Source organism: Euphorbia lathyris, chromosome 3 (assembly GCF_963576675.1).
Source record: "Euphorbia lathyris chromosome 3, ddEupLath1.1, whole genome shotgun sequence".
Taxonomy (NCBI): Eukaryota; Viridiplantae; Streptophyta; class Magnoliopsida; order Malpighiales; family Euphorbiaceae; genus Euphorbia; species Euphorbia lathyris.
The window spans coordinates 1,787,536-1,813,397 of NC_088912.1; the positions used below are offsets into that span (position 1 = coordinate 1,787,536).

Consider the following 25,862-nt stretch of genomic DNA (forward strand, 5'->3'; position numbering starts at 1 on the left):
TTCTAGGCAATAATGAAACACAATACCTTCAATATACTGTCTAAGAGCACTTAAATGCTTCAACGCATTGAATACAAAAGGATCATTATTAGTTTTTAGATTTCAACAAGAAATTAGTAATTTAAATAAGGGTTAAGGTGTAAAAATACCCCTAACGTTTTGGGTCAGGAGCAATTTTACCCCTAACGTCTAAAATGATGCAATTTTACCCCTAACGTTGGAAGCCAAAAGCAATTTTACCCCTAACATTAATAAATTTGGTCAATTTGAAAAATAATTCATCAAACTGTCTTCTCGATCATAAATCTTGTTATCTATACTTCATACGTGTGCCATTTTATCAATAACAAATCACAAACATTCGTTGGGATGTGAAAAAATAAAAAAAAAAGTTAAAAAAAATACCGTCTTTTTGTACGGATTAGACAAAAAAAATACAAAAAATCCACCAAATTTATAAATATCAATCTCAAATTCCATTATTAAATTATAAAAAACATGAAATCCTTTTTTTAAACGAATTATTATGCAATTGGTGCAGAATAATGAACAAAAATATATGTGTTTTATAATAGTGTCTGAAATTGACCCAATTTATCAACGTTAAGGGTAAAATTGCTCTTGGCTTCCAACGTTAGGGGTAAAATTGCACCATTTTAGACGTTAAGGGTAAAATTGCTCTTGGCCCATAACGTTAGGGGTATTTTTGCACCTTAACCCTTTAAATAATGCAGATTTAAACAAGAAGTTAGTAATTTAAACCTCAACTTCACTGCTAAAAGGGATTGTTTTCGCCGACGACATTCTGCAATCAGAATTAGAATTTCTTTTGTTTTGAGTGCGGAGAAGATCTGCTGATGCACTACATGGATTTTCTTTCCATTTCTTTACTCTCATTTTTCCTGCACAAAATTCACCAAGTTAAAAAATGATTAGTTTTTCTTCTCGTGTTTCTTTTCTGTTCTCAATGTCACCAGGGAATTTCTAATTGTAAGGATAACTCTTTTTGAAGAACCTACATACTAAGAAAATAGGTTCATTCAACAAATTACAAATAATGGATGTTATTAAATTCCTTCCTTTTCTTTTACGTTCTAAAAACAGATTCAGACTGCCTATATATGATTAGAATTTCACACCAAACTATTCTAAAATCATTAAAATTAATTCATCTGACTAACTATTTCAAGAAGACAAAATTGACCAGACTGAAAGACGATCATCCAAGGTCAGCCATCATTAACAAGGCATTCATTTGTTGTAAGAATAACTCTTTTTGAACATATTCAGAGTTTTGATTTAGGGTAGATGTTGGGTCTCTTCAGATCTATACAGATTTTAGGGTAGATGTTGGGTCTCTTCAGATCTATGAGGAGAATTTCGATTTAGGGTACATGCTCGATTAGTTTCATGGTTTAACTCAATGAATTGGAGATAATAGGTTAGGTAATAGGTTAAAATAAAGGCCTCATCAGTGAACTCAACTTGGCATAAAAGGGGAATATGAAAAACAAGAGATATGCTGCGTTTTAATAGAATTTATATGGGGAGTCACCGTATGAGCTTATTGAACGCTTCATAACAATCTTATGAAACCATGAACCAAAACATTAACTACAACTTGAGAAATAAATAGCAAAAGAGGAAAGATACCTTCTACCATTAGGCTTAGCAGCTGGGGGGAACTTGGATTTCTTCAAGTCCTCCTTAATACTAATACTGAGTTAGAGAGAATTTTGAGTCTTTGTTGATGTTGGTTGTTGTAGAAGTAAGAAAGGATTAGGGTTTTGAAAGGATGGGGTAACTCTGAGAGGGGAGCCGAAGATATTTGAGAAGAATTGGATATATTTATACAAAGTTATGGAAAGTGATTAAATCAAAGAGCACACGGGGTTTCTATTAAAACCAATTGGATACTGTAGATCCTACTTTTTGTGCCCACATTATATATCCAAAGTTTGCTAAGAGCCAATGGAAAATTATAATGTGATACTTACTGTTTGCACCAAAAATAAAGTTTTTTTTATTGCATACCCTGGTTTACTCTTTCAGGAAACTTTTTCATAAACAAAAACTTTTCATTTCTGGAAACTTTTCATATTTTCCTAGTACATCGTTCACTTAGGATTTCCTAGAGTGAACCTCAGTTTCCCTCAAGGGAAACATCTAAAATAGGTACCAACTTCCTATACAGTGTACCTCAAGAGAAACCAACTTCCTATGCAGTGTACCTTAGGGGAAACCATGGTGTACCTTAGGGAAATCATAGTGTACCTTAGGGGAAACCATAGTGCACCACGTAGGAAATCATGGTGTACCTTAGGGGAAACCATGGTGTACCACGTGGGAAACCAACTTCCTAGAGTGAATATCAAAGGATACTTGAGGTAAACCTAGGGGATCATGATGTCATTTAATATTTCTAACGTGTATTCTGTGAGCCAATTAAAAAGCTGAAAAAAATCAGAAAGTGGGAGAATCATTTCATCGTGGAAATCAAAGTGAAGCAGTTACTTATTCAATGTGGTGGAGAACGTGACTTGTGGAAGCAAGCAGGAAGTTACCTCAACGTCTATTAAAGGAAGAAATCACGATGAAAACAGGCCCAATCAACCAACTCAACAAACCCAAGCAAAAACTCTAGCAAATTATCCTTAGACTTCAGCATCTTTAGATTTCTCAGTTTGTTCCCTTAGTTTCAATTTTCAGATCTAAAGTTCATTCATTTCCCAGTACATTTTTTATTTTATTTGTTGTTCAATCGTTTCTGTAAGGTCGGTATCGTTTTGATAATCGAATCTTTGGAATTTTACTGTCTCTTTTATTCCATACAATCGTTTTGATAATTAGAAGTTAGAAAGCGCACTCAATTTCATTCCATGATAATACTATAATTATCTGGCACACCCGCAATTTCCCACGAAAGAGCCAAACAAAAATTGGCACGCTCGGTGGAACACGAATCACAATACCGCCAAAGGAAAATGATAAGAAAAGCAAAGATCCTGTAGCAGCCAACTCTAAAGAAGAAGAGATCATGGCAACATGCAATGTTCCACACACGGTGGGAGGAATTGAAGGGGAAAATAATGTTAACCCCAGAGGACACAATTGGATCTCTGGAGAGATCCAAAATTCACAATTCTTGCATAGACATTTCAATTCCATTGAAAAGAATTTGGAAGCTCTAAGAAGCGATATGAATCAGAAGATGGACAAGATACTCGAGAAGTTATCACAACCAGGGGGCATCAAGAGTGGAGAAAACCATCTTCCTCAATGCTCCTTGGAGTCCAATAAAGGATGTGGTGTGTCCATCACTGAGAAGTATCAAATTCCACCTTACATCCCATACAGCTTCATATCACGAGGAGACAAGAGGCCATCATATCATTGGATAGATAGGGGGCAACCATAAAGGAAATGGGAGAAACACTAGAATTCCTAATATGCCTTATGTTCACCAACAGATTGGCAGCCCTCAACAGATTCCCCTAGTTACTGTGAAGATCATCCGAGAAGCTGTCCAAAAACTATATGAGTATGGCCTCCATCAAGTTGGCCACTTTGAGTTTCACAAGCCAAGAAAAAAAAGTAGCAATGAGATGCTAAGTCAAGGGAGAAGTAGGAGGTGAAGTTGAGGCTGGTGAGAATTCCTCCAATTGAGGAAATGAGATATTAGTATGAAGGTGATACAAAGACCGACTCCACGGCCTATATATTTTGTGTCACCTAAAGAGTTATCATGCAACACTTTTAAAAGCTGACACCACGGCTTTTGAAGAATCAACCATGAAATTTACGTTCCTCAATTTCATGCTTGAGGGGGCAATTGTTTTCACCAAAAATAAAGTTTTTTTTATTGCATACCCTGTTTACTCTTTTCATGGGATAAACTTTTATTTTTAGGAAACTTTTTCTTAAAAGAACATTTTAGGAAACTTTTTCTTAAAAGGCCTGTTTAGGAAACTTTTCATATTTTCCTAGTACATCGTTCACTTAGGATTTCCTAGAGTGAACATCAGTTTCCCTCAGGGGAAACATCTAAAATAGGTACCAACTTCCTATACAGTGTACCTCAGGAGAAACCAACTTCCTATGCAGTGTACCTTAGGGGAAACCATGGTGTACCTTAGGGAAATCATAGTGTACCTTAGGGGAAACCATAGTGCACCTCGTAGGAAACCATGGTGTACCTTAGGGGAAACCATGGTGTACCACGTGGAAACCAACTTCCTAGAGTGAATATCAAAGGATACTTGAGGTAAACCTCGGGGATCATGATGTCATTTAATATTTCTAACGTGTATTCTGTGTGAGCCAATTAAAAAGCTGAAAAAAATCAGAAAGTGGGAGAATCATTTCATCGTGGAAGTCAAAGTGAAGCAGTTACTTATTCAATGTGGTGGAGAACGTGACTTGTGGAAGCAAGCAGGAAGTTACCTCAACGTCTATTAAAGGAAGAAATCACGATGAAAACAGGCCCAATCAACCAACTCAACAAACCCAAGTAAAAACTCTAGCAAATTATCCTTAGACTTCAGCATCTTTAGATTTCTCAGTTTGTTCCCTTAGTTTCAATTTTCAGATCTAAAGTTCATTCATTTCCCAGTACATTTTTTATTTTATTTGTTGTTCAATCGTTTCTGTAAGGTCGGTATCGTTTTGATAATCGAATCTTTGGAATTTTACGGTCTCTTTTATTCCATACAATCGTTTTGATAATTAGAAGTTAGAAAGCTCACTCAATTTCATTCCATAGTTTGATAATACTATAATTATCTGGCACGCCCGCAATTTCCCACGAAAGAGCCAAACACCTACTTTTAATATTTAAAACTTTTTTTACAATAACTACTCATTCTTAATTCTTTTAAATATGAGATTTAAATTAATTGTGATATATGATTTATTTGTAGATAGGATTGCATATTCGGAAATAAAATTTACAAATATGTTGGTTGGCGTTAAAATTTCAAAATAAAATATTAAATTTACAAATAAAATTATCTACAACTATATCGGATTATAATTTGAATTATATTAAATTAAGTAAATCATTATGACAAAGACATTTTAAAAACTATATTTTAAAAATTAAGGATCTATGATATATTTGTTAGGATTTAGAATTTATGAGTTGGGTCTCAAATACATGAAATCTATATAAGTGAATATGTGATAAATTAATAACCTCGATTAAATAATAATTTTCTCTAATTTATTCATCAATTTAATCTAATATTATTAATTATTAATTATGAAAAGTTACATTTGTTTTGAGATTCTGTATTTGGATATTTGTAACTTTTCTCTTTTTCTTTAATAATATTGGTTCGGGTTTGGTGTGATTTTCAGAGCTGCCAGCATAGATGGGATGTTTGTTTTTTGCACTTTCTCGTTAACCGGCCTTTAATAAATTTTTTTATAAAAAGTTAGAGACACAGACCGACATTTTGGTTGTGCACTTCATTGACCAAAGAAATATATCATGGTCATAATATTCATTATATTAATTTGTATATAAGGTTTGACTAGACTGCCTCGGGCTTTTGAGATAAATTTCACACCTAATTCATTTGAGATAAAATAAGTATGTCCAAGCCCAAACAACAATAGTAAACTTGTGTAGGTTTAATGGACTAACACATCCTTTAACAAGCACAGTCATCACGAAGAACCACAAAAAATAAATAGGAGTTGTTGAATTACACTTTAAAAAAAATCTCCAAACTAGAATCAATAACAACATCATCCTCTTACACTTCAAAAAAATTCCACCTATCCTACTGTACTTCAAATTCAGCATCACCACCTGTCACTATGCTGTCCATTTCCACTTTACTAAGAATTGAAAGTAGAAATCATAAATGAATGAGAAAATATCTAGAACACAACAATTAATTCATACAAGCATCCACAAAACAACAAATGCCAAATTCACCTTCACAACTTATGCAAATTCCAAAACATTCGTATATATATATACATCATATCTGATAAATGTTTTTGCTTTTTTAGTTATCTGTTATCTAATCATTTGTTCCATGGCATGTGTAGCTCCGATAGTATAAACTTATTATCATTTTGAATATAGGGTTTTTGGCCCTTCAACTTTGTTCATAGAAGTCAACTTTTTCAAAAATGACTTTTGGTATTGATAACTTCGGTTTATAATCCCAAATACTTCTTATTCATTTTTTTAATAATAAATATTGATAATTATGTTGAATTAATGTAATTTTTAGAAATGTCAATTGTTTTTATGTTCAATTAAAAATATTTTTACTATATATATTTATTTTTTAAATATATAAATATTATAATTGAGCTAGCTCACGAGCTTTTATTGAGCTTGTTCATGAACTTATTCACAAACCTCTAATCGAGCTTTCGAGCTGAGATTTGGTCTGCTCAAGCTCGGCTCGTTTACAAACCGAGCCTGAAAATTATGCTCACGAGCGGCTCATTAACAAATCGAGCCGAGCCGAATAGAGCTTTTATCGAGCCAAACACTGAGCCGCTCATGAGCGGCTCGGCTCATTTACAACCCTATTTGGGAGTTTCAATTGGGTACTTCCCAAGTTTTTGGTCGACAACCATTTGAGTTGTGGATCCTAAATCTTTGACAAACTGCATTATACTATTTGTGTACTGGGTAGCTGCACATGTAACTCCAAGCATCCACTCAATGAAATGCTTTGAGACAAAAAAAAAGCATTTTTTTAACTTCTTATTACACTGCTGAAGGAATTACAATTATTACAGAATCGAAAGAAAGGGCACAAACATTACATATTGAGATCGCCTATTACCCTTCACGGATGATTGGTGACGGTTCAACAGAAGTTCAGGTTGTTCCATATACTGCTGTTGTAATGAAGTTGTAGCTGCAGTAGAAGTACCTGTTCGTTGTCCTTGCACTTGTTTCAATCCCGTAGCCATATAATTTTGGTCCATGCAAAATGGAGTAGCTCACCTCGGCACCTCTCTGTACACTCGTTCAAAAGCTTTAGTTGCTGCATAGTTTTGGTTTAATGCAACATTATTCTGCCCCCTCCATTTTGATACAACCTACTTACACCAGCCAAGCCGGTTGGCTCTGAATGGTTTAGTAACCATGTATAGTAAGGGATGTTCTGATTAGGACACAAACCATAATTTTGGTTTAATGGGGCAAGAGCAGCAGCATTCTGTCCCCCTCCATGGGTGCATACCATATTTCCTTTACAAGCAGCAAACGTATTAGAAGGAAAATTACAAGGCATCTGACTGCCCATCCTTTACAAGGCACCTAAATGCACATGCCCCCATTAAGAAAAGCACCATTCTGCAAGGCGGCTAATTTAGGAGCAACACAATCAGCAACCATGCTTAGTTTCTTGTTGGCAACCATTTGTGTTGTGGGTCCTAAATCCTTCACAAACCGCATTAGACTATTTGTGTACTAGGTAGCTGCACATATAACCTGAAGCATTCACATAATTAAATCATCATACAACATCATATTATCATTTCCTTGGGAGAATAAGAGCACAAACTGGTCAAAACCGAAAATAGTAGAAAGTTACCAAAGTTGCAAATTTGGAATCAATTTTGTGATTTAGAACTATTTGCATTCAAAATACTAAATCTTCATTTTCATTACAAAATAAGAGAACACATTTTCATTTTCAAAGAAACTGAAAGTTTGAAAATTGGTGCACAACTAAGATCTTGTTCAGTTTTACAAAACATTTTGTAGGCTAGCTCTTCAATTTTCACCAAGAAAAACAAGAGCTACCAAAGATGACCATAAGAAATGAATATTTGACATTTATAATTGAAAAGGTTTCTAATTAGATGTAGTTATTTAGAACAAAAGGTTTATTTGGTAACATTTAAATATATTGCTACTGATAGGCTGGTTTTGAGACAAAAAAACGCAATCTAATTTGTCAAACCAAAAGGGAAGAATCTCAACAGACAACATCTAACTAACCCTAGAATTTTGCAAGGGTTCTAAAAAAGTATGGGATATGGTACAAACAAAATATGATCACCCAGAAAATGAGGATGAATTAAATTTAAAGAAATCAAAGAAGAATGACCAACAAGCACTCTCTCTTATCCATATGTGTCTGGATGAGATTATGTTCATGAAAAGTTCTCTGCAAGAACATTGAGGAACGCATGGAAGAATCTTGAAAATTCCTATAAAGAGAAAAATAAAGTAACAATGTGTGTTTGCAAACCTTGAGAAGTGAGTATGAGAAACTGAAGATCACACACAATTGATGAGTTCTTTAATACAACTTTAGTAACTGTGAATCAGTTGAAGAGATGTGGAGAAACCACGGAGGATGTTCTTAAAAGAAGATAACATTTAATTGATTTACAGAAGCATACTATACTCTGATTAATTCAAGTATAGTAGATCCAAATTGTTCAATTTTAACCTTGGACTTAATTCTTTTATTCAAAGTTGAAAACTGTATTAAAAATAAAAATTGTTTCTCTCTCTTGCTTAGGGAGATTTAAAAAAAAATTGATATGACAGAGAATGAATGGATTGAGAACACACTCAATCACTTTCCTTTCCTTTCTATTATCTCATTTAACTCTCTACCTCATTGACTTCCAAACTTTCAAACAAAAGCTTACAACAATAAAAGAGAGCAAGATAAAAATGAGCAGAACTATAATTTGATTCAATTTCATACAACTCAGTCAATTTTTAAAATGATTTAACAAGTACCAATTGCTAATACAGCAATTAAACAACCCTAAACCAGATATGAAGTTGTAAGCTTTAGTTCGATTAATACCAAATTTACTTGTGTATATAACTGGAGTCATTATAATGTGTACAAAAGCTTCGCCTTTACATCTAATGCATATCAAAATCAAGCTAATGAAACTAAATCAGATACAAAAGTACCTAATTCAAAAAAGCACCAGCAGAAACACAAATCAAACATTAAAATCCACATGATCAAAATAAATGCTTCACACTTGGAGAAATCAAAGAAATGAAACTGAACGCAATAAAATTACTGTAGTTACATTGAACAAAAACGAAGACATCCTAAAAACCCTAAATTACTGTAGTTACATTGAACTAAAGGAGACATCGTGAAAACCCTAAATCAAACATAACAGCGAAACTAACATCAAATTAGGTTATCAAAGGAAAACCTAAGAATTTGTGAACTTGGTAACAGCCTTGGTACCTTCGGATACGGCATGCCTAGCCAATTCTGCAGGCAAAACAAGTCTCGCTGCGGTCTGGATCTCCCGAGAGGTAATTGTCGGCTTCTTGTTGTACCTAGCCAGACGAGAAGATTCCTGAGCCAGGTTCTCGAATATATCATTGATGAAGCTGTTCATAATCCCCATAGCCTTGCTCGAGATTCCGATATCAGGATGAACCTGCTTCAGAACCTTGAAGATGTACATCTTGTAACTCTCAACACTCTTCTTGGATGGCTTCTTCTTCATGTCAGCGGCTCCACTTTCCTTAGACAATTTCTTCCCTCCTCTCTGCTTTTTCTCAGCCGGTGCTTTCTCGGCGTTCTTCTCCTCTGCCGGTTTCTTCTTTGCCGGCTTCTTTTCTGCTGCCTTAGGTGCCATTGGAAATAATGAAGAGACTAAAGAGGGATGATAGGGTTGAGGGAAAAGAAGATATGTCAGTGAGTTGTGTAAGTTTGAGAATAAAGAATCTACATATATAGGATAGAGAGATGACTTGGATAAGCGAGGCAGAGATGGATTGGGAAATGATAATATTGGAAGGTTGTGATAAGGCCACAACATTTTTTTTAATTTTTGAGTTATTCATTTTTTAAAAATATTGAGTTATTCATTTTGTAAGACATAAAGCATTCATGCATTTCATCCTTACATATTAATTATATTTGATTCAAATGACACTCGACCTATCCATATTTTGTTATTTGGATTTCAATTTATTATTTAGTTACTATCCCTATTTTGTTATTTGGCTTTCAATATATTATTTATTTACATCTACTCTCCTTTTTTTTTATCAAACTTATAATGATTTGTGTTTCGTCGGTATCGTTTAGCTTCTTGGTAAATGGCCAGCCGAAAGTGATGCTGCAGCATGGGCGTGGGTTGAGGCAGGGATACCCATTATCGATATACCTCTTTCTGTTATGTGCGAAAGAGTTATCAGCTCGGAACCGGAAGGATGAGCGAAATGGAAGATTACATGGGGTCTCAGCTGGGGAAGGCAGTCCTATTATTAGTCATCTACTATTTGCTGATGATTCTATCATGTTCGGGAAGACCAACGAGTAGGAAGTGAATGTTGTTAAAGAGATTTTAAAGGAATATTAGCGAGCCTCGGGTCAGAAGGTCAATTATGAGAAATCAGAAATCTCTTTTAGCTGTGGTGTGTTAATGATGCCAGAAATATTTAGCTGCTCGATCTTTTGGGTGACAAGGAAGTGGGTCATCTCCCCAAGTATCTAGGTATGCCAACATTAGTGGGAAGGTCAAAAAAAGCGATATTTCAGTTTCTTTTTGAGCGACTATCAAAGCGACTCGATGGGTGGGGAGAGCAGTTTTTGTCAAGTGGAGGAAAAGATATCCTGATTAAGGATGTGGCACAATCAATTCCACAATACTTGATGAACTGTTTTATTATTCATGATTCTTTCCTTAGGAAGTTACAAGGGTTAATTGGACGGTTTTGGTGGAGCACGAAACGTAATAAGAGATCTATCCACTAACTTTCGTACAATACTTTGTGTCAAGCTAAGAGAGATGGAGGCTTAGGATTTCGACGGTTCGAGTCCTTTAACTTGGCTATGGTGGCTAAAAAGTCTTGGAAGATCTTTCAGAGCCCGCAGTCTATCTGTGCCCGGGTTTACAAAGCAAAGTATTTTTCAAATTCTGATTTTTTGAAGGCACAATTAGGATGGAATCCGAGCTACATTTGGAAAGGCTTGTTGAAAGGTGGAGCACTTGTGGAAGATGGGTTGAGGTGGAGGATTGGGAATAGGGAGTCAATGGAGTTGAGATTAATGAATGAATTAGACAAAGTCCACTCATCTTTCATTGTTTGCTGCTTTAAGCCATCGATCTTTCATCTAGACACATTGAGCCCGTAATCTTTCATTGTTTGGTGTATTAAGCCCTAAAAAAAGAGCTTTTCTTGAAAAGCTAAAAAAATTTGTAGTGTCCAGAGAAAATGCTAAACGTTACGGTTATATAAACCTAACCAAACAGGCCCTTAATACACCTATATATGAATTGATTTACGGAATGACGTAATACACCTAATATAAAAGACTAAGGACTCAATGTGCTTAAATGAAAGAAGCCTTAATGCACCAAACAATAAAAAGTCACGGGCTCAATGTCTCTAAATATAAGATCGAGGGATTAATGCACCAAACAACGAAATATCATAGTCCTCGTGATGCTTTTTGCCCATAATGATTAATTAGTTAGTTAATCCAATTTATGATTAGAATTCTGTTTGCCATTACTGAATCAAGATCCACTTATTGTGCCTCATGGTGAATTGTTTAAATTTTTTTTATCGAATTTGTAGTATATTTTTTTCACATTCCGACATATGTTTGTGATTTGTTACTGATAAAATTTTGCACGTGTGAACGGTAGATGACAAGATTCATAACCGAGAAGACAGTTTGATTAATTATTTCTCAAATTGATCCAATTTATCAACCTTTAAGGTAAAATTGCTATTGACTTCCAATGTTAGGGGAAAAACCAACAATTAAATAGAAAACCTCTCAGGAATGAATGAGTGAATCCATAACTCAAAGACGACTTTAAAAAGTGAATTGCCATTTTGAAGACATAAAACCAACAATTAAATATAAAACCTCTCTAGAATGAATGAATGAATCCACAAAATCTTAAACAACTCATTAGGTTTGTAGCAATAAAAAAATTATGAATCATTATTACCTACAATTCTATATCATTGTGATTTGGTACTAATGCCTAGAAGAACATCTATCTTGTCCCTAACAATCTGACATATACAAAAGAAGATGAACTTGAACTTCTATACACTTTGTAGATTGCCTTTTCTTCATCCTCCTCAATATTGTTGTCATAAATCTTGCTTTATCTCTACCCTCTTTTTAACTGTTCTATACACTTTTTATAGCTCACAAATTTCATCAGTTTTCTCTATCCTTTAACAGCCATCACCCAAAGCATCATAACGCCAAAGCTTTATAACAAGCAAGAGCTGAAAGCGAGGAACTACATATTCTAAAACTCAACTTACTTGCATTGCGATATGAGCCCCATAGTAGCTTGGGGATTCTTGAAACTTATCCTTAGCAACAAATTTTCCATAATGTTTTCTCTGAGCTATATATTAGAGGAGGTTGCTGATATGTGGATAAGTTCCCCTTGTTTTCTTAGAATCAAATCTAGCTCTGTATAAACAACTTTGTCGTAATGCCTTGAATATGTATTACACACTATGAGAGGAAGCAACGGGGTTAAGCTGATTTCTAATAGATTGAGTACTATAAATAATCTCTTATGTAAACCGTAATGTGTAATCTGATTTCTGCCTCCTTAATAAAAGCTATTCTCCTTCTAGTCGTGGATTAGCCAACATAACATTGGTGAACCACGTAAAATCTATGTTTCGTCTTTTTGTTTATTTATCTTTCGCTAAATCCGCACAACAAACTAGTATCAAAGCTTTCGGTTTTTCGACTGGTGTTTTTTTTTTTAGAGAAAGGTGTCTGTTTGAAGATGGAAAAGTTTACTGGGAGAAATAGTTTCAAACTATGGCAGATCAAGATGCAGGCTTTATTGAAACAATAACGTCTTTTGACGCTGTTGAAGAAGGTAACAAGGGAAGTCACGGCTGAGATGACAGTTCTGGAAGAAAATGCACATTCTACAATTATGTTGTGCCTCACAAATGGTGTCATTACTGAGGCCTCAAATGAAGAGACTCATGTTGGTCTGTGGGTGAAGTTAGAGAGCTTATACATGGAGAAATCTCTAACAAACATATGTGTTTTGAGGCGTTCGTTAGGAGGTGCCAACTTAGTTAGGATGTCCGATAACCTCTATTTCATCTAAACGCCTTCAACTTTTAGTAAAAAAAAAATTAGATTTATGAATGAAAGGGTCCAATTTATTATCTCGCCCCTGGCCTACGAAAAGTCAGGACCGGCCCTGGTTGGAATTGATACGGAATGGAAAGAAAGTTAGGAAGAGTTTATTTACTTTCTTTATTGGCTAATTTAAGTTTTCATAGTTGATATCCTTGATAACGATATATATATATATATATATATATATATATACATTGATAAATCTTTGAGAATAGTACATCCCACAAGACTAAATTAGTAGTAAAATTCTAAAACTCAAAACAATTGTCAAATCTAATCGATTCAAATCTTCATCAACCATATTCGGCTCATGAAGATGAGCTCTCTCATTATCTCTCATCAAATATCACAACATTGAATTCACCATTGTTCTTTTCAGAGTTAAATAATAGGAAAGATGAATGTTGAACCCAATAATAGTCAGCGAATTCTCTCCATCCACTTCAAAACAAAAGCTGACCTCTTCACTTCTTACAATATGTACCTTCAAACTCACGAATTAACCATGTTACTTTCTTTATTGCCATTTTTTCAGTATGGACCTTCAAACTCAATTTGTTTATGGATCAATCCAATCTTTATTGGATGAACAAGCCAATTCAATCCTATAAAAAAAAATCATGGATTGGTTTTAGATAACCAATCCAATCCATGTATACTCTATAGACATAGATCATGAATTGATTTCAACTAAACCTGTTATTTATTTTCTATTTGCGAATTTTAGATATTTTGTATATTCCATTAGATTTTCGTCATATTGTCAACTAGTGGTTCGACTTGAAGTTAATTTGATTTGAATTTTTTCTTTTGTGCATGTTATTGTTGTTATAATTGTTTTTTTATTTTTTCACATTTCTTCACATGAGATTTTGTTTTATACACGAATTAAGGCAGTTAGATTGTAATAAATATAAAATTCAGCTGTATCAGCTTGGACTTGAGAGAAATTATCAGAAACTATGTTGGAAATACTTGAGACATATTGTGTATTTGTTGTAATTTCTAATCAAGTGAGGTAAAAGTTTCATTTTCTTTGACTCTTGTATGACTCTTAAGAAGTCAATGGTAAGAGACTGTTAATAAATGGAAGAAGTCTGACTAGTTCTAGACATCTAGGATGGTTGAGAAAGAAAAAGAAATAGGAAAAAACCATAATTTTAACCTAGTCAATTTTGTGCAGGCATGGCCTCCAAAATGTTATGGTCACAAATTTGGCCCTAATCACCCAATAAATATTAGTTTAACTTTAACTTTGCATACAAATGATGTCAATATCATTAATATTAGTTTAACTAAAATTACAAGGAATTGATTATATAACTTTAACTTTGCTTACACATGATTCAATATCATTAATAGAATATCGCCACATATTGAAATTTTTTGTTAATTTTTAACTTTTTAAAATTTAAATTTTCTATCATTTGTTTTTTTTGTCTCTAAATAGCAATGTGTCTCACATCCAAATGTCCATGAAAATCAACCTCTTAATGTAGCCCTCAACTAAAATGATCTACATAACATGTGTCTGACGAGTCTGGAACTGAGTATTCAGAAAATTTATCATAAAAAACTAAGTAGCTAATTAATTCAAATCAATTGATTATGATTAATCCATTTAATTACTTAATTTAGTAAATTTAACTAATTAGGCAAGAAAATATTTTTAATTACAAATTCGACTCTACTTAACTATGGGGAAACATAAATCAATATCTACTAGGTTTATGAAATTGAACTGGAAGATTTTATTGTTCAACATCAGTGCTTAAGGGACTTGCTAGGGATTTTCTTTGGTCATCAATACTATACAGAGTGACTGATTAATGATGCAATTTCCATGTTTTAATTATACTCTTAATCTACCAAAAAATAAGGAATGTGATGGGAAAAACCAAGAATCAAAGCCATATCAAATTGTGAATCAAAATAATAAGATAAATAATAATTATTTTGAATACATACTACATGGATGAACACGATTATTATAAAATAAAAAATTTATTGAGAGACATGGTACTGTGGAAGCAGCAACATCTAAAAATTGAGAGATGGTGGCGGTGTATTAATAATCGGAGAATGTGAAGGAACTGGTCCTTTTGGTAGCATCCCGAAGCTAAACTTACGAGATTTGTGAATAGCATGAGATTGTCTAGACGGACCTAGTGGAAGAACTGGTCCAAAACTCAACTGTGTGCTTGATGGAGGAACACCTGGATTTGGACCCGATGGAGGTGTTTTCTCCACAATAATTCCCTCACCAAAACAAACACTAAAAATCATCAGCAAAACCAACACTAATCCATTTTTGTTCATCTTTGCCATTTCTTTAATTCTCTGTTAATATTTCAATTTGTTGCTTCTAACTTGTTTGATGAACCCCTTTATATATGCATAGGCATCCCTCTACAAGTGGAAAAAAAATTTGCCCATTTATGGTGTATATAATATATGGTAAATGCATATAATTAATTTGCATTAAAAGAATATTCAAAATTAAATGCATATATTTTAGTTCCATTAACAGAACATTCAAAATCCTGTATAAATGAATTTCATTTATATCTATATTTGTTATATTCAAATAACTTAGACATAGATTACCACTGATTTGGGCTCGACCAACCGGATACTAATACCATTTATCGGCGTTACGACTGCATCTCTTCTTTCCTTTCCGTCGACCTAGCTATACCAGGAGCTAAGAACTCTTATCGTTGCAGCTGCTGAACTACGTGAATTCCGTTTTCTTTCTTTTCACTTCGGAAGCAAGATTTTATAATCATAGAATTTTTTCTTTCTATTAGCCCTTTGGATTTCTCAAAGTGATATATTAGCTCATTGAACTTGTTTAGTCTACATATTTCCACTTTTCCAAAATCACTTTTTTCTCCAGCACCTGAATTTTAAGGAGTTAATAGGTTACTTTAAACAAGTTAATGAGATAAATGAAACATTTTAAAATATAGGGAGCAATTGACGTTTTTGAACAAGTATATGAATTAAAATGTATTAAGCCTTAAGTTTTTATTTCTTTCACTATAAGAAAAAACATTATCACCGACGCAATGGACCAACAAAATTTTATGTGTCGGTATCACCGACGGAACACCGACATAATATTTGTGTCGGAATTCACCTACACATGTACCTACACATTCTTAAAATGTGTAGGAGATATTTGGCGGGATTTTTCCCGCCACCGACACCTTTAGTAGGTAATTTTTATTGTTGGTGATGTCACCGATAAATGTGGTTATTCACCGACACACTTAAGTGTAGGACCCTAAATTATTAAAATAAAAAAATATTTTTTTAAGAGAATAAGACAAACAAATATTGGGATAAGGTACAAAAATACCCCTATTACATGTTGGAGCAATTTTACCCCTAACGTTTATAATAGTGCAAGTTTACCCTTGACGTTGGCATCTAAGAGCAATTTTATTCCCATATTGACAAATTGGATCAATTTGAGAAATTATTTACCAAATTGTCTTCTCGATCATGAATATTGTCACTTACACTTCACATGTGCGTCATTTTATCACTCGTTAATAAATAAGACAAACTAAACAAATGATTAAACGTGAAAAAAAATAAAATAAATAAATAATTTTTTTATTTTGTTCGAGTTGGATAAAAAATTCAAATATTTTACTGAATTAAAAATCTTAATCTTCAATTTTACTATTAATTGACAAAAAGAAACGATTTTTTTAAATCAACTTACGTGCAATTGGTGCAGAGTAGGGAACAAAATATTTATGTTTTATAATAATATCTAAAATTGATCCAACTTGTCAATGTTAGAAATAAATTGCTCTTGGCGGTTAACAGTAGGGGTAAAATTATACTATTTTAGACGTTAAGAGTAAATTGCTCCTCTATATAAACGTTAAGGGTATTTTTCACCTTATCCCATAAATATTATATAAATAAGACATTTTTTTTAAACAAATATAAATAAGACATAATAAAATGTTACAAAAAAAAAAAGTAAAATATTATCTATATACGTAAGACATAAAAAAAAAAGTGATATGGTATATATATCAACTCTTCTTATTTATGTAACTTTAAGGCAAAAAGCATCCTAAGGCCCCTGATCTTTCATTATTTGGTGCATTAAGCCCTCGATCTTTTATTTAGACATATTGAGGCACTGATCTTTCACCATTTGGTGCATTAAGCTCTTGATCTTTCATTTAGACACATTCAGCCCTTGATCTTTCATATATGGGTGTATTGGGTTCTTCCATAAATCAATTAATATATAGGTTTATTAAGGGCATGTTTGGTGTGACAACAAATGATGTTCTAAAAATAACAAATTCTAAAATAAAAAATATATTATACAAATTAATAAAAATAATTTAAAAAAAATAAAAATTTATTAAACACAATAAAACCTTGTTTTTCGATAATTATGTTCTAAAAATAAAAATAATGTTAAAATTGAAGCACATTTTGTGGAAATAAGAAGGGTAATTTTATCAATTACAAGTAACTACAAACAACTGTTCATGAAAAGAGCTTTTCGTGAAAAGCTCCAAAATGTTGCAGTGTCCACAGAAAATACGAAACGCTGAAGTTATATAAACCTAACCAAACATGCCCTTAATAAACCTATATATTAATTGATTTACGGAAGAGCCTAATACACACATATATGAATGATCAATGGTTCAATGTGTCTAAATGAAAGATCGAGGCCTTAATGCACCAAATGATGAAAGATCAGGGGTTTAATGTGTCTAAATAAAAAATCGAGGGCTTAATGCACCAAACAATGAAAAATCAGGAGCCTCATGATGCTTTTTGCCTAACTTTAAACCCTAATCCCACCTCCTCTGTATGATGCCGCCATCCACAACCCTCTCTTTCACTCCTCGTCTCCTACAACACTAGCGCCGGCAGCCACCTTTACCAGCACCGCTGTGCTCTGGTGGCCGCCAGTTCTCCTTTGGTTCTTGAACTCCTCGGGCTCCATCTTACCTCGGGTTTTCTCATCTGGTTCTTACATTCCTCTGCTCGGTCTTACCTCCACCATTGCTGCTCTGGTTCTTGCGCTCTCTGCAGGTACATTTAGTGTTTTCCTTGTATTTTCAATTTATAAACTCTTTCACTGCTTCTATTTCTCCTCCTTTGTTTGGTTTGTCTGTCATATTTCTCCTCATTTGTGTGGGTTTTCTGTATAATAATTTGCTTAATTAAATGACTTATAAATGTTGTTCTTGGTTTTGTTCAAGTGAAGTCCAATCGTTTGTAATGGTGCAACTGGAAATGTGTTTTGTGTTATATTCTTGTGTTTTGAGACAAACAGATATGGTTAAGATATAAGTTTAATTGGGTTGTATATCCTAACTAACTGATTTTGCTAATTTAGTTTTATTAAGATAAAAATCGGTTTAATCAAATATCTTAATTAAGTGATTGTGAAACTGGGTACATTTGAAGAACTTGGTTAAATTCATAATTTTGTTTGTTGTAAAAGCAATATGGTTAAAATTGAAATGTTTAAATGCTGGTTTATTGAATGTTTGCTTGCCAAAAACTGAATGGTTAAAGTTGAAATGTTCAAATTTGTCTAAGATTGATGAGACCTTAGAACTTAGCTTGGTTAATATGGGGCTGTTTTTATTATCTCTTTAACCTGACCCCTCATGCTCTTTCAATGTAAGGTATGGTATTATCATGCTATCAATAATAAGGTGTGCTACATTTCCTTTTAACGTGTTGTTTGAAAGAAAACAAACTTCAAAATTTATAGAATTCATATTTTGTGGATCAGATAATTCATAATTTATACAATTATGATCTATAAAAAAAAATAAGCTTTTGCTAGTTTTGCTTGCATTAATCGGTGAATGAAATGATTTGTTGATGGTTGTTAATAAGTTTAGATGGGTGTTAGATGCCCTTTGGAGAGCATTTGTGTTATATATGACTCCAAACAGAGACATGCCTTATTGTCATGCTTTTAACTTGTATTGTTGTTGCAAGAAAAGCACAAGTTTGTGCAATATATTACCATATTGATGTCTTTATTGTGTTATGCCACCAAATAACAATTATGATTTGCTCTATAGTTTCTATGTCGTGCTTTTAGCCTTTGAGTCGTATATGAATTCTAAATAAGAATTAGAAGAGAATTCTTGTGTTAACTTATTTTCTCTTCATTTTCTGTTAAAATGTAAGTGACTGCCATTTTTTGTGCAATTTTGGGCTTTTTGTACATTGAACTTTATTGGCTATTCGCAAATTACCTAGTTTTACCTATACTTGTAAATTAAATTGATATTGATAATTCTAGTTTTACCTATATCTGTAGTGCATGGTGACTCATGAAACTTCCGCATCTGTCTTTTCAATATTTTTGTCTGATTTTGTATATCTGATTGCATTTTTGCAGGTGATTTTTACACAAGGGCATGCCATTCTTGCACTTCCTAAAAAATAACTGCACTACTATTGGAGGTACCTAACCTTACTTCTGAAACTCTTGCATCCTTGTTTCGCCATCACATCATTTCTTTGTTGTTTTGACTTGTTTTCTTCATTTATCGGGACTATGTTTGGGAATAAAAGATACCTAGCAATCGTTCTTCTACTTTTTTTCTTTCATCTATGATAAAACAAATGTTTTATCCAATTGCCAATTTGGATTTTGGAGATAAAATGCGTTAAGAAACCTTCTTGATGGGTTAAATTTTTCCTTTTTAATAATTGTTAAGTGTACTGATTGTATTTGTTATGTAATCATTATTGTGTTTAGTTGCAACTTCCTTCATTTTGACGTGTTATGTTCAGTAGTTATGGAGGAAGTGTTATCACTCGCTTTCACACCAACTTTGGGATGATATTCTTGCTGCTAACTGCAATGAAGTTGTTCCCTTTGTTACAAGTTATTTTTCTTTCAAGATTCTATTTTTAACATATTGGTTTTAGGAATTTAATAACGTAATTGAGGATGTTTTTTTATGTATGTATAAATAAGCTTGAAGTCTGATAATTATAGTTTTTGTTGTTTTTTTTTCTAATGGTTGTATAGTTGCATTTTTATAGATATAATATAATTGGTTTACTTGAAACATAATTTGATTTATATGCAATTTTTAATTTTTATATTGTTTCTAATATATAATATATGAGAGCTTCCTTCAATCCAAATAAAGTGGCAAAAAGGGAAATATAATATAAAATGATTTTGAATATAATTTACAATTTCCGACCCAATTTCCGACCAATATATGTCGGTAAGTGATTTAGATTAATATTTCAAAAAATAGATCACCGACACAAATTGGTCGGTGATTTTGTCGGAGAGTCCGACGGAAATCACCTACTAAAAGTAGTCGGAATTTCCGACACAAAATACCAACTGAAAATTGTGTCAGTGATTTCTTGTGTCGGTAAAAAATTATCACAACGGCTTACCTACGAGGTCAACGCCAACACATCAATATTTGTCGGTCTTCTGTCGGTGATCACGATCACCGACGCAAATAAGCTAATCACCGACGGATTTTTGTGTAGGTGATAGCGATTTTTCTTGTAGTGATGCCACAATTGATGAAAATGTTATCGATAACATATCTATTGATGATGAAAATTTGAACTCCTCACATGTTGATGAAATTTTGCCTGAGAATATAGTTGTTAATGATGAGAATTTGAATCATGTGAACATTATCGATGAAGATTTAATGGATAATCTTAAGAATATAGTTAGAGATAAACCTTTGGATGAAAATATGGATATGAATGGAGAAAATTTAAATGACTTAATTGATCCTGTAAATTGGGAGATTAATATGCCTCAAAGAAAAATTGATTTTTTAGTAGACAAGGGGCCGATAATAGTTATAGATGAAGTGTATCCTACTAATGAACAAAATAGATGTTTTAGTAATAAACACTACATTCTATCTCTACGGAATGGAGAAAAACTTGATAGATCATAACTAGCTACTCCCAGAAGAAAGATAAGGTGTTTTGCTTTTGTTGTGTGTTGTTCAAAAGAGAAAGAATAATGTCAAGTCCTTTAACAACAAGAACTATTAGATATAGTGAGTGGAAAAATATTTATTCTAGTCTTAATGAGTATGAAATGAGCATTGATCACCTTAATAGTATAATAGATTGGATGGAGGCAGAAACAAGGATAAAGAAAAAATTGACAATTTATTCTTCTAATCAAAATGCTATCAAGAAAGAGAAAAAGTTTTCCGAGAAGTTTTCAAAAGAATTATATGTGTTGTGAAAACCCTTGCTAGTAGTAATTTGACGTTTCATGGAAGTAATGAGAAACTTGATCATGATAACAGTGAAAATTTCACTACAAGAATAAAGGGTTCTAAATTATATATATTCAACCCTCGAAATAAATTAAAATAGCATCAATTGCATCCCTATGAGCATAAAAAATTTATAAGTGAAGTATTAGTTCATTTTTAATTTTCTTATGTTCACAGCAATGTAGTTGATGCTATTACATAATCTTCCTCTAACTTTACTCATAGTGTTCAAATGTTGTCTTCTTCCCCTGCATTTGTCAAAGGTAAAATGACATAAAATCAACAAAATGTTTCAAAAGCATTTAATTGAATCTATAACAAGAGTAACCAATTCTTTACAAGCTATAAATAGTGACTTTAACCACACTATATCGAGAACATACTAGGTTTGTCAAATTTTTGCTTGCAACTCCCTTTGCTGCAAACGTTGCAATTCAAATGCAAGACATAAATCTTAAATAACCTAACTAGAGCAGCAATCTAAATTTTGTTGAAATAATAAACTTATAATTAATAGTCTTTAATTTAGTTCAGTGTATTATCCATGAGTAATTTCTGTATTTATCAAGAGTTGTATTGTTTCACAAAGAGTCATGTGTATTTATAGAGAGTTATTGTTGTTTACTAAGAGTCATGTCTGTAATCTATAAATAGCTATCAATACAAGTAGTAAGGCAACAGAATTTTCTTCCAGCAATTTTACTCTTCCTCTGTACATCTGAAAGTTTATTTATTTGATCCAACAAATTTATCTTGTGACACAATGACTTGCTATATTGAAGATAATGAAAACATCATCCATTATCCAACAAAAGTCTAGCAGAATAGCTATTTAGAATTTGACCATTGAGTTTTAACAACCTCAAAAAGGAAAACACAAGCTAGAGAACAACTATTTCAGCTGTTGGAAATTCAAGGAGCAGTTGTTGCAAATTCAATATTTCCATTGCCACAAACATCTGGTATTTATCTAAAATAAACCTAACATTAAATTTTTGCCAACACCTTTAAAGAATTTTTCTCTATAGAATCATAGTTAGTAAAAAAGTTAATATAGAACTCAAATAGTCAAAGGAAAAAAATAGAGCCATAGATTAGCATTAACAATTACCACAAAACAATGTAATACATTGCCAACAAATATTGTCTCTGAACCATTAGTACAAAACTCAGGATAAACTGGAATGAATTGCTGCACATCAATAAAGGAAAGAAGTTACTCTTCACAATTACAACACTCCATAATCAAAACTTTTTGAGTATGTTATTGCCGATCAAAAAGGAACCTCTACATACAAAATCCATTAATTGAAAATCATAAGAGGGACAAAGCATATGGATCAATGGAGAGAAAATTTGAACCAAGAATTGAGGAGAGTGAGACATGCTTCCACACAGTGAAATCTAAGACAATAGAAAGGTAAAAATATGTTGAAGGAGGAACAAAAGAAGAAAATAATAGTGTTAAAAGCATATGAAGTTTGTTCATCTCTCAGCAGCAACGAGTCTGAGAACGGTCCCTAGATGGTGGACCAGAGATCCTTATACCAATAATCTACTGCTAGTATAAGGTGAATTCGAGGCTCAAGCAGAGGCGGCAGCAAAGGCGGAGGCAGAGCCAAGGCGGAGGCGGAGGTGGAAACTTTGCCTCCATAAATTTTGGAAATAATAATAATGAGCGGAATTTTGTTTAAGTTACTGAAAAATGCAATACTTGATCACTAAAGGTATTCCGATCATTAAAATTATAAAAACTAATGCTTTTAATGATGGCTTACTGTACACTCATTAAGTTTTGGTCAATACTACTTGTTTTTCTTGTAGTGTTTCTTGAGTATAATTCGAATGATTGCTAATTTAATTGCAATAATGGAATAGCACCTTAGCCTATTCTGAAAAAAGAGATTCGTGTCTATTATCTTAGTCATAATATTCAAAACGAGCTAATACTTTTGTTAGCGAGTGAGATTAAGAGCAAAATTCTTTCTATTGTTAAAGAGTCAAAATATTTTTCAGTTATGCTTGATTGTACTCCCGATATTGGTCACGAAGAACAAATGAGTGTTATACTGGGATGTGTTAATGTTTCCACGACTCCAATAACAGTAGAAGAGTTTTTTATTGGATTTTTGAAAGTCATTGAAACAACAAGGGATGCAATTTTCCTTGAACTTAAAGATGTTATTGGAAATTGAAACTTTTTAGTGATATGCGAGGACAAGGCTATGACAATGGTTCTAATATAAAAGGACAATACAAAGGTGTAAGTAGTAGGGTACTAAAAGAGTATCCTAGAGCATTTTACTCTACATGGGGTTGTCATTCTCTTAATCTTGCACTTTTTGATATGGCCATGAGTTCTGTTCAAGCTAAATCATTTTTTGGAGTGATAGAAAGGATTTATAAATTATTCTCAGGTTGAACAAAGCAATGGCAGGTACTTAAATCTTATGTGAAAGATCAGAATAGCAAAGGGCTTACATTAAATCCATTGTAGAACATTGGAGGAAATAAGATTTCAAGATCCTCATATAAGAAATGCATTACTTTATTTAGTAGACATGGTGCTGAAGCAACTACAACAAGTGATGTAAGTTCTTTAGCAAATTATGAACTTTAAAATATGATTTTCTTGTTGGCATGGTTATTTGGTTCGAAATTCTACAGAAAGCGAATAAAGTTAGCAAGAATCTCCAAAGTAAGGATATGAATATTAAGGCATGTATTAATCTCATGCAAGGTCGCATTCTTTTTTTCGAAGAGTACATAAATAGTGGATTTGAACTTGCAAAATGTGAAGCTAAGAAGATTGTGTTAGAAATGGAAGTTGAATCCACTTTTCTTGAAACTCGTGTTGGTCTTAAACGTTTTTTGATGAGAATACAAGAGATGAAACAATCCAAGTTGCTTAAGAATCTTTTCGAGTCGATTACTTTTTAAATATAATTAATAATTCTCTTTCTTCGCTAAATACAAGATTTTAGTAATTCAAAAAATATGAAGATGTTTTTGAGTTCTTATTTAACTTGAGCAACTTGAAAGCTACAGAGGATGAGAGAATACAGCATGGTTGTTCTACACTAGAGATTTTTTTTGAAATATGGAAATGATTTAGATATTGATGGACTTGAATTATTTTGAGAATTGCAATTGAAGTGTTAAGATACATCAAGAATTTGCATCTTGCTTTTTCTAATACCTAGGGTTGCTTACGGTATTACATTGACTATACTAGTTACAGTAGCTACTACCGAAAGAAGTTTCTTCAAGGTAAAGTTAATAAAGAATTATCTTCAATCAACTATGTCGTATGAGAGATTGAATGAAATTAGATTACTGAAATTAAGAACAACAATCTCACAATAGGAAATAATGCTAGCCTTTGATTAATCCTTAATCGATAGGGGAAATTAGCTACGCATAGTCATGAATCGACTATGATAGCTTACAAAGACAAAAATGGTGAATGTAAAGGAAAAATGGAAAATGATGCTAAAGCTAACAAAAACCCTATCAAGGAAAATAAAATTGTCTATTAAAAAAAGTATCCCCCAAAGACAATAGAGGAATTCCTTTATAGTGTTGATCACAAAATCCTCAATCTTCTGAGTTCCTTCCTTGATTTCAGGGATTTCATTCGTTCAAAATATGTTGTTGAGACTGTGGAGATAAGTTAGTTTCTGATTCAGCTGACACTACACCATAGATTGCCTATAGCAACCAATTTTCAGAAATTGTTACCGTAAATCGTTGCATTACGAAATGTTTTTTTATTGCTGTTGTTTATGTAAATCAAATGCAACGGATATCTATGAAGTGTTGACTTTGATGTAGTTTTAATTGTTCAATTTGAACTAAGGCAACAGTAATATGATATATCCGACATGTCGTTGCTATTTTAACTTGATAAGTAGATAAAGCAACGATGTACCATGTAAAAGTATTATTCTGTTGTTGCATTTAATAAAAATACAATCATTATACCTAATTAATTTGATAAATTTAATTTCAACACTTGTTATTTAGAGATTCTATATCTAGTTTGTAAATAATTGCATTCATTGACTAAAAACAGTGTAATAAAATTTCTTATATAGTCATAAAAAAACTAATAAAAAACAACTGAAATTAAATTATATACCAATTAATTAATATATTAAGAACCGGTCAAAAAATAATATTCATACTTCTCACTAAAAAATTCTACCAAATTAACACCTCTAACGTTTATAGCCGAATCAATTTTACCTCTAACGTCTAATATTATGCAATTTTACCACCAATGTTGGCAGCCAAGAGCAATTTTACAGTAACATTGACAAGTTAGGTCAATTTAAGAAACAATTTATCAAATTATCTTTCTCGATCATGAATCTTGTCATCTACAATTTACATGTGCGTCATTTTATCACTAATTAGTAACAGGTCACAT

At 32.7% G+C, this 25,862-nt stretch overlaps 1 protein-coding gene across 1 annotated transcript; it reads right to left on the bottom strand.

The window, feature by feature from the left end:
• Positions 1 to 9,018: 9,018 nt before the first annotated feature.
• LOC136223708 (histone H2B-like) lies at positions 9,019 to 9,660 on the bottom strand. The gene has a single exon (XM_066011840.1). It carries the CDS (start codon positions 9,610 to 9,612, stop codon positions 9,178 to 9,180), a length of 435 nt encoding a protein of 144 aa, XP_065867912.1. The 5' UTR covers positions 9,613 to 9,660; the 3' UTR covers positions 9,019 to 9,177.
• Positions 9,661 to 25,862: the final 16,202 nt, after the last annotated feature.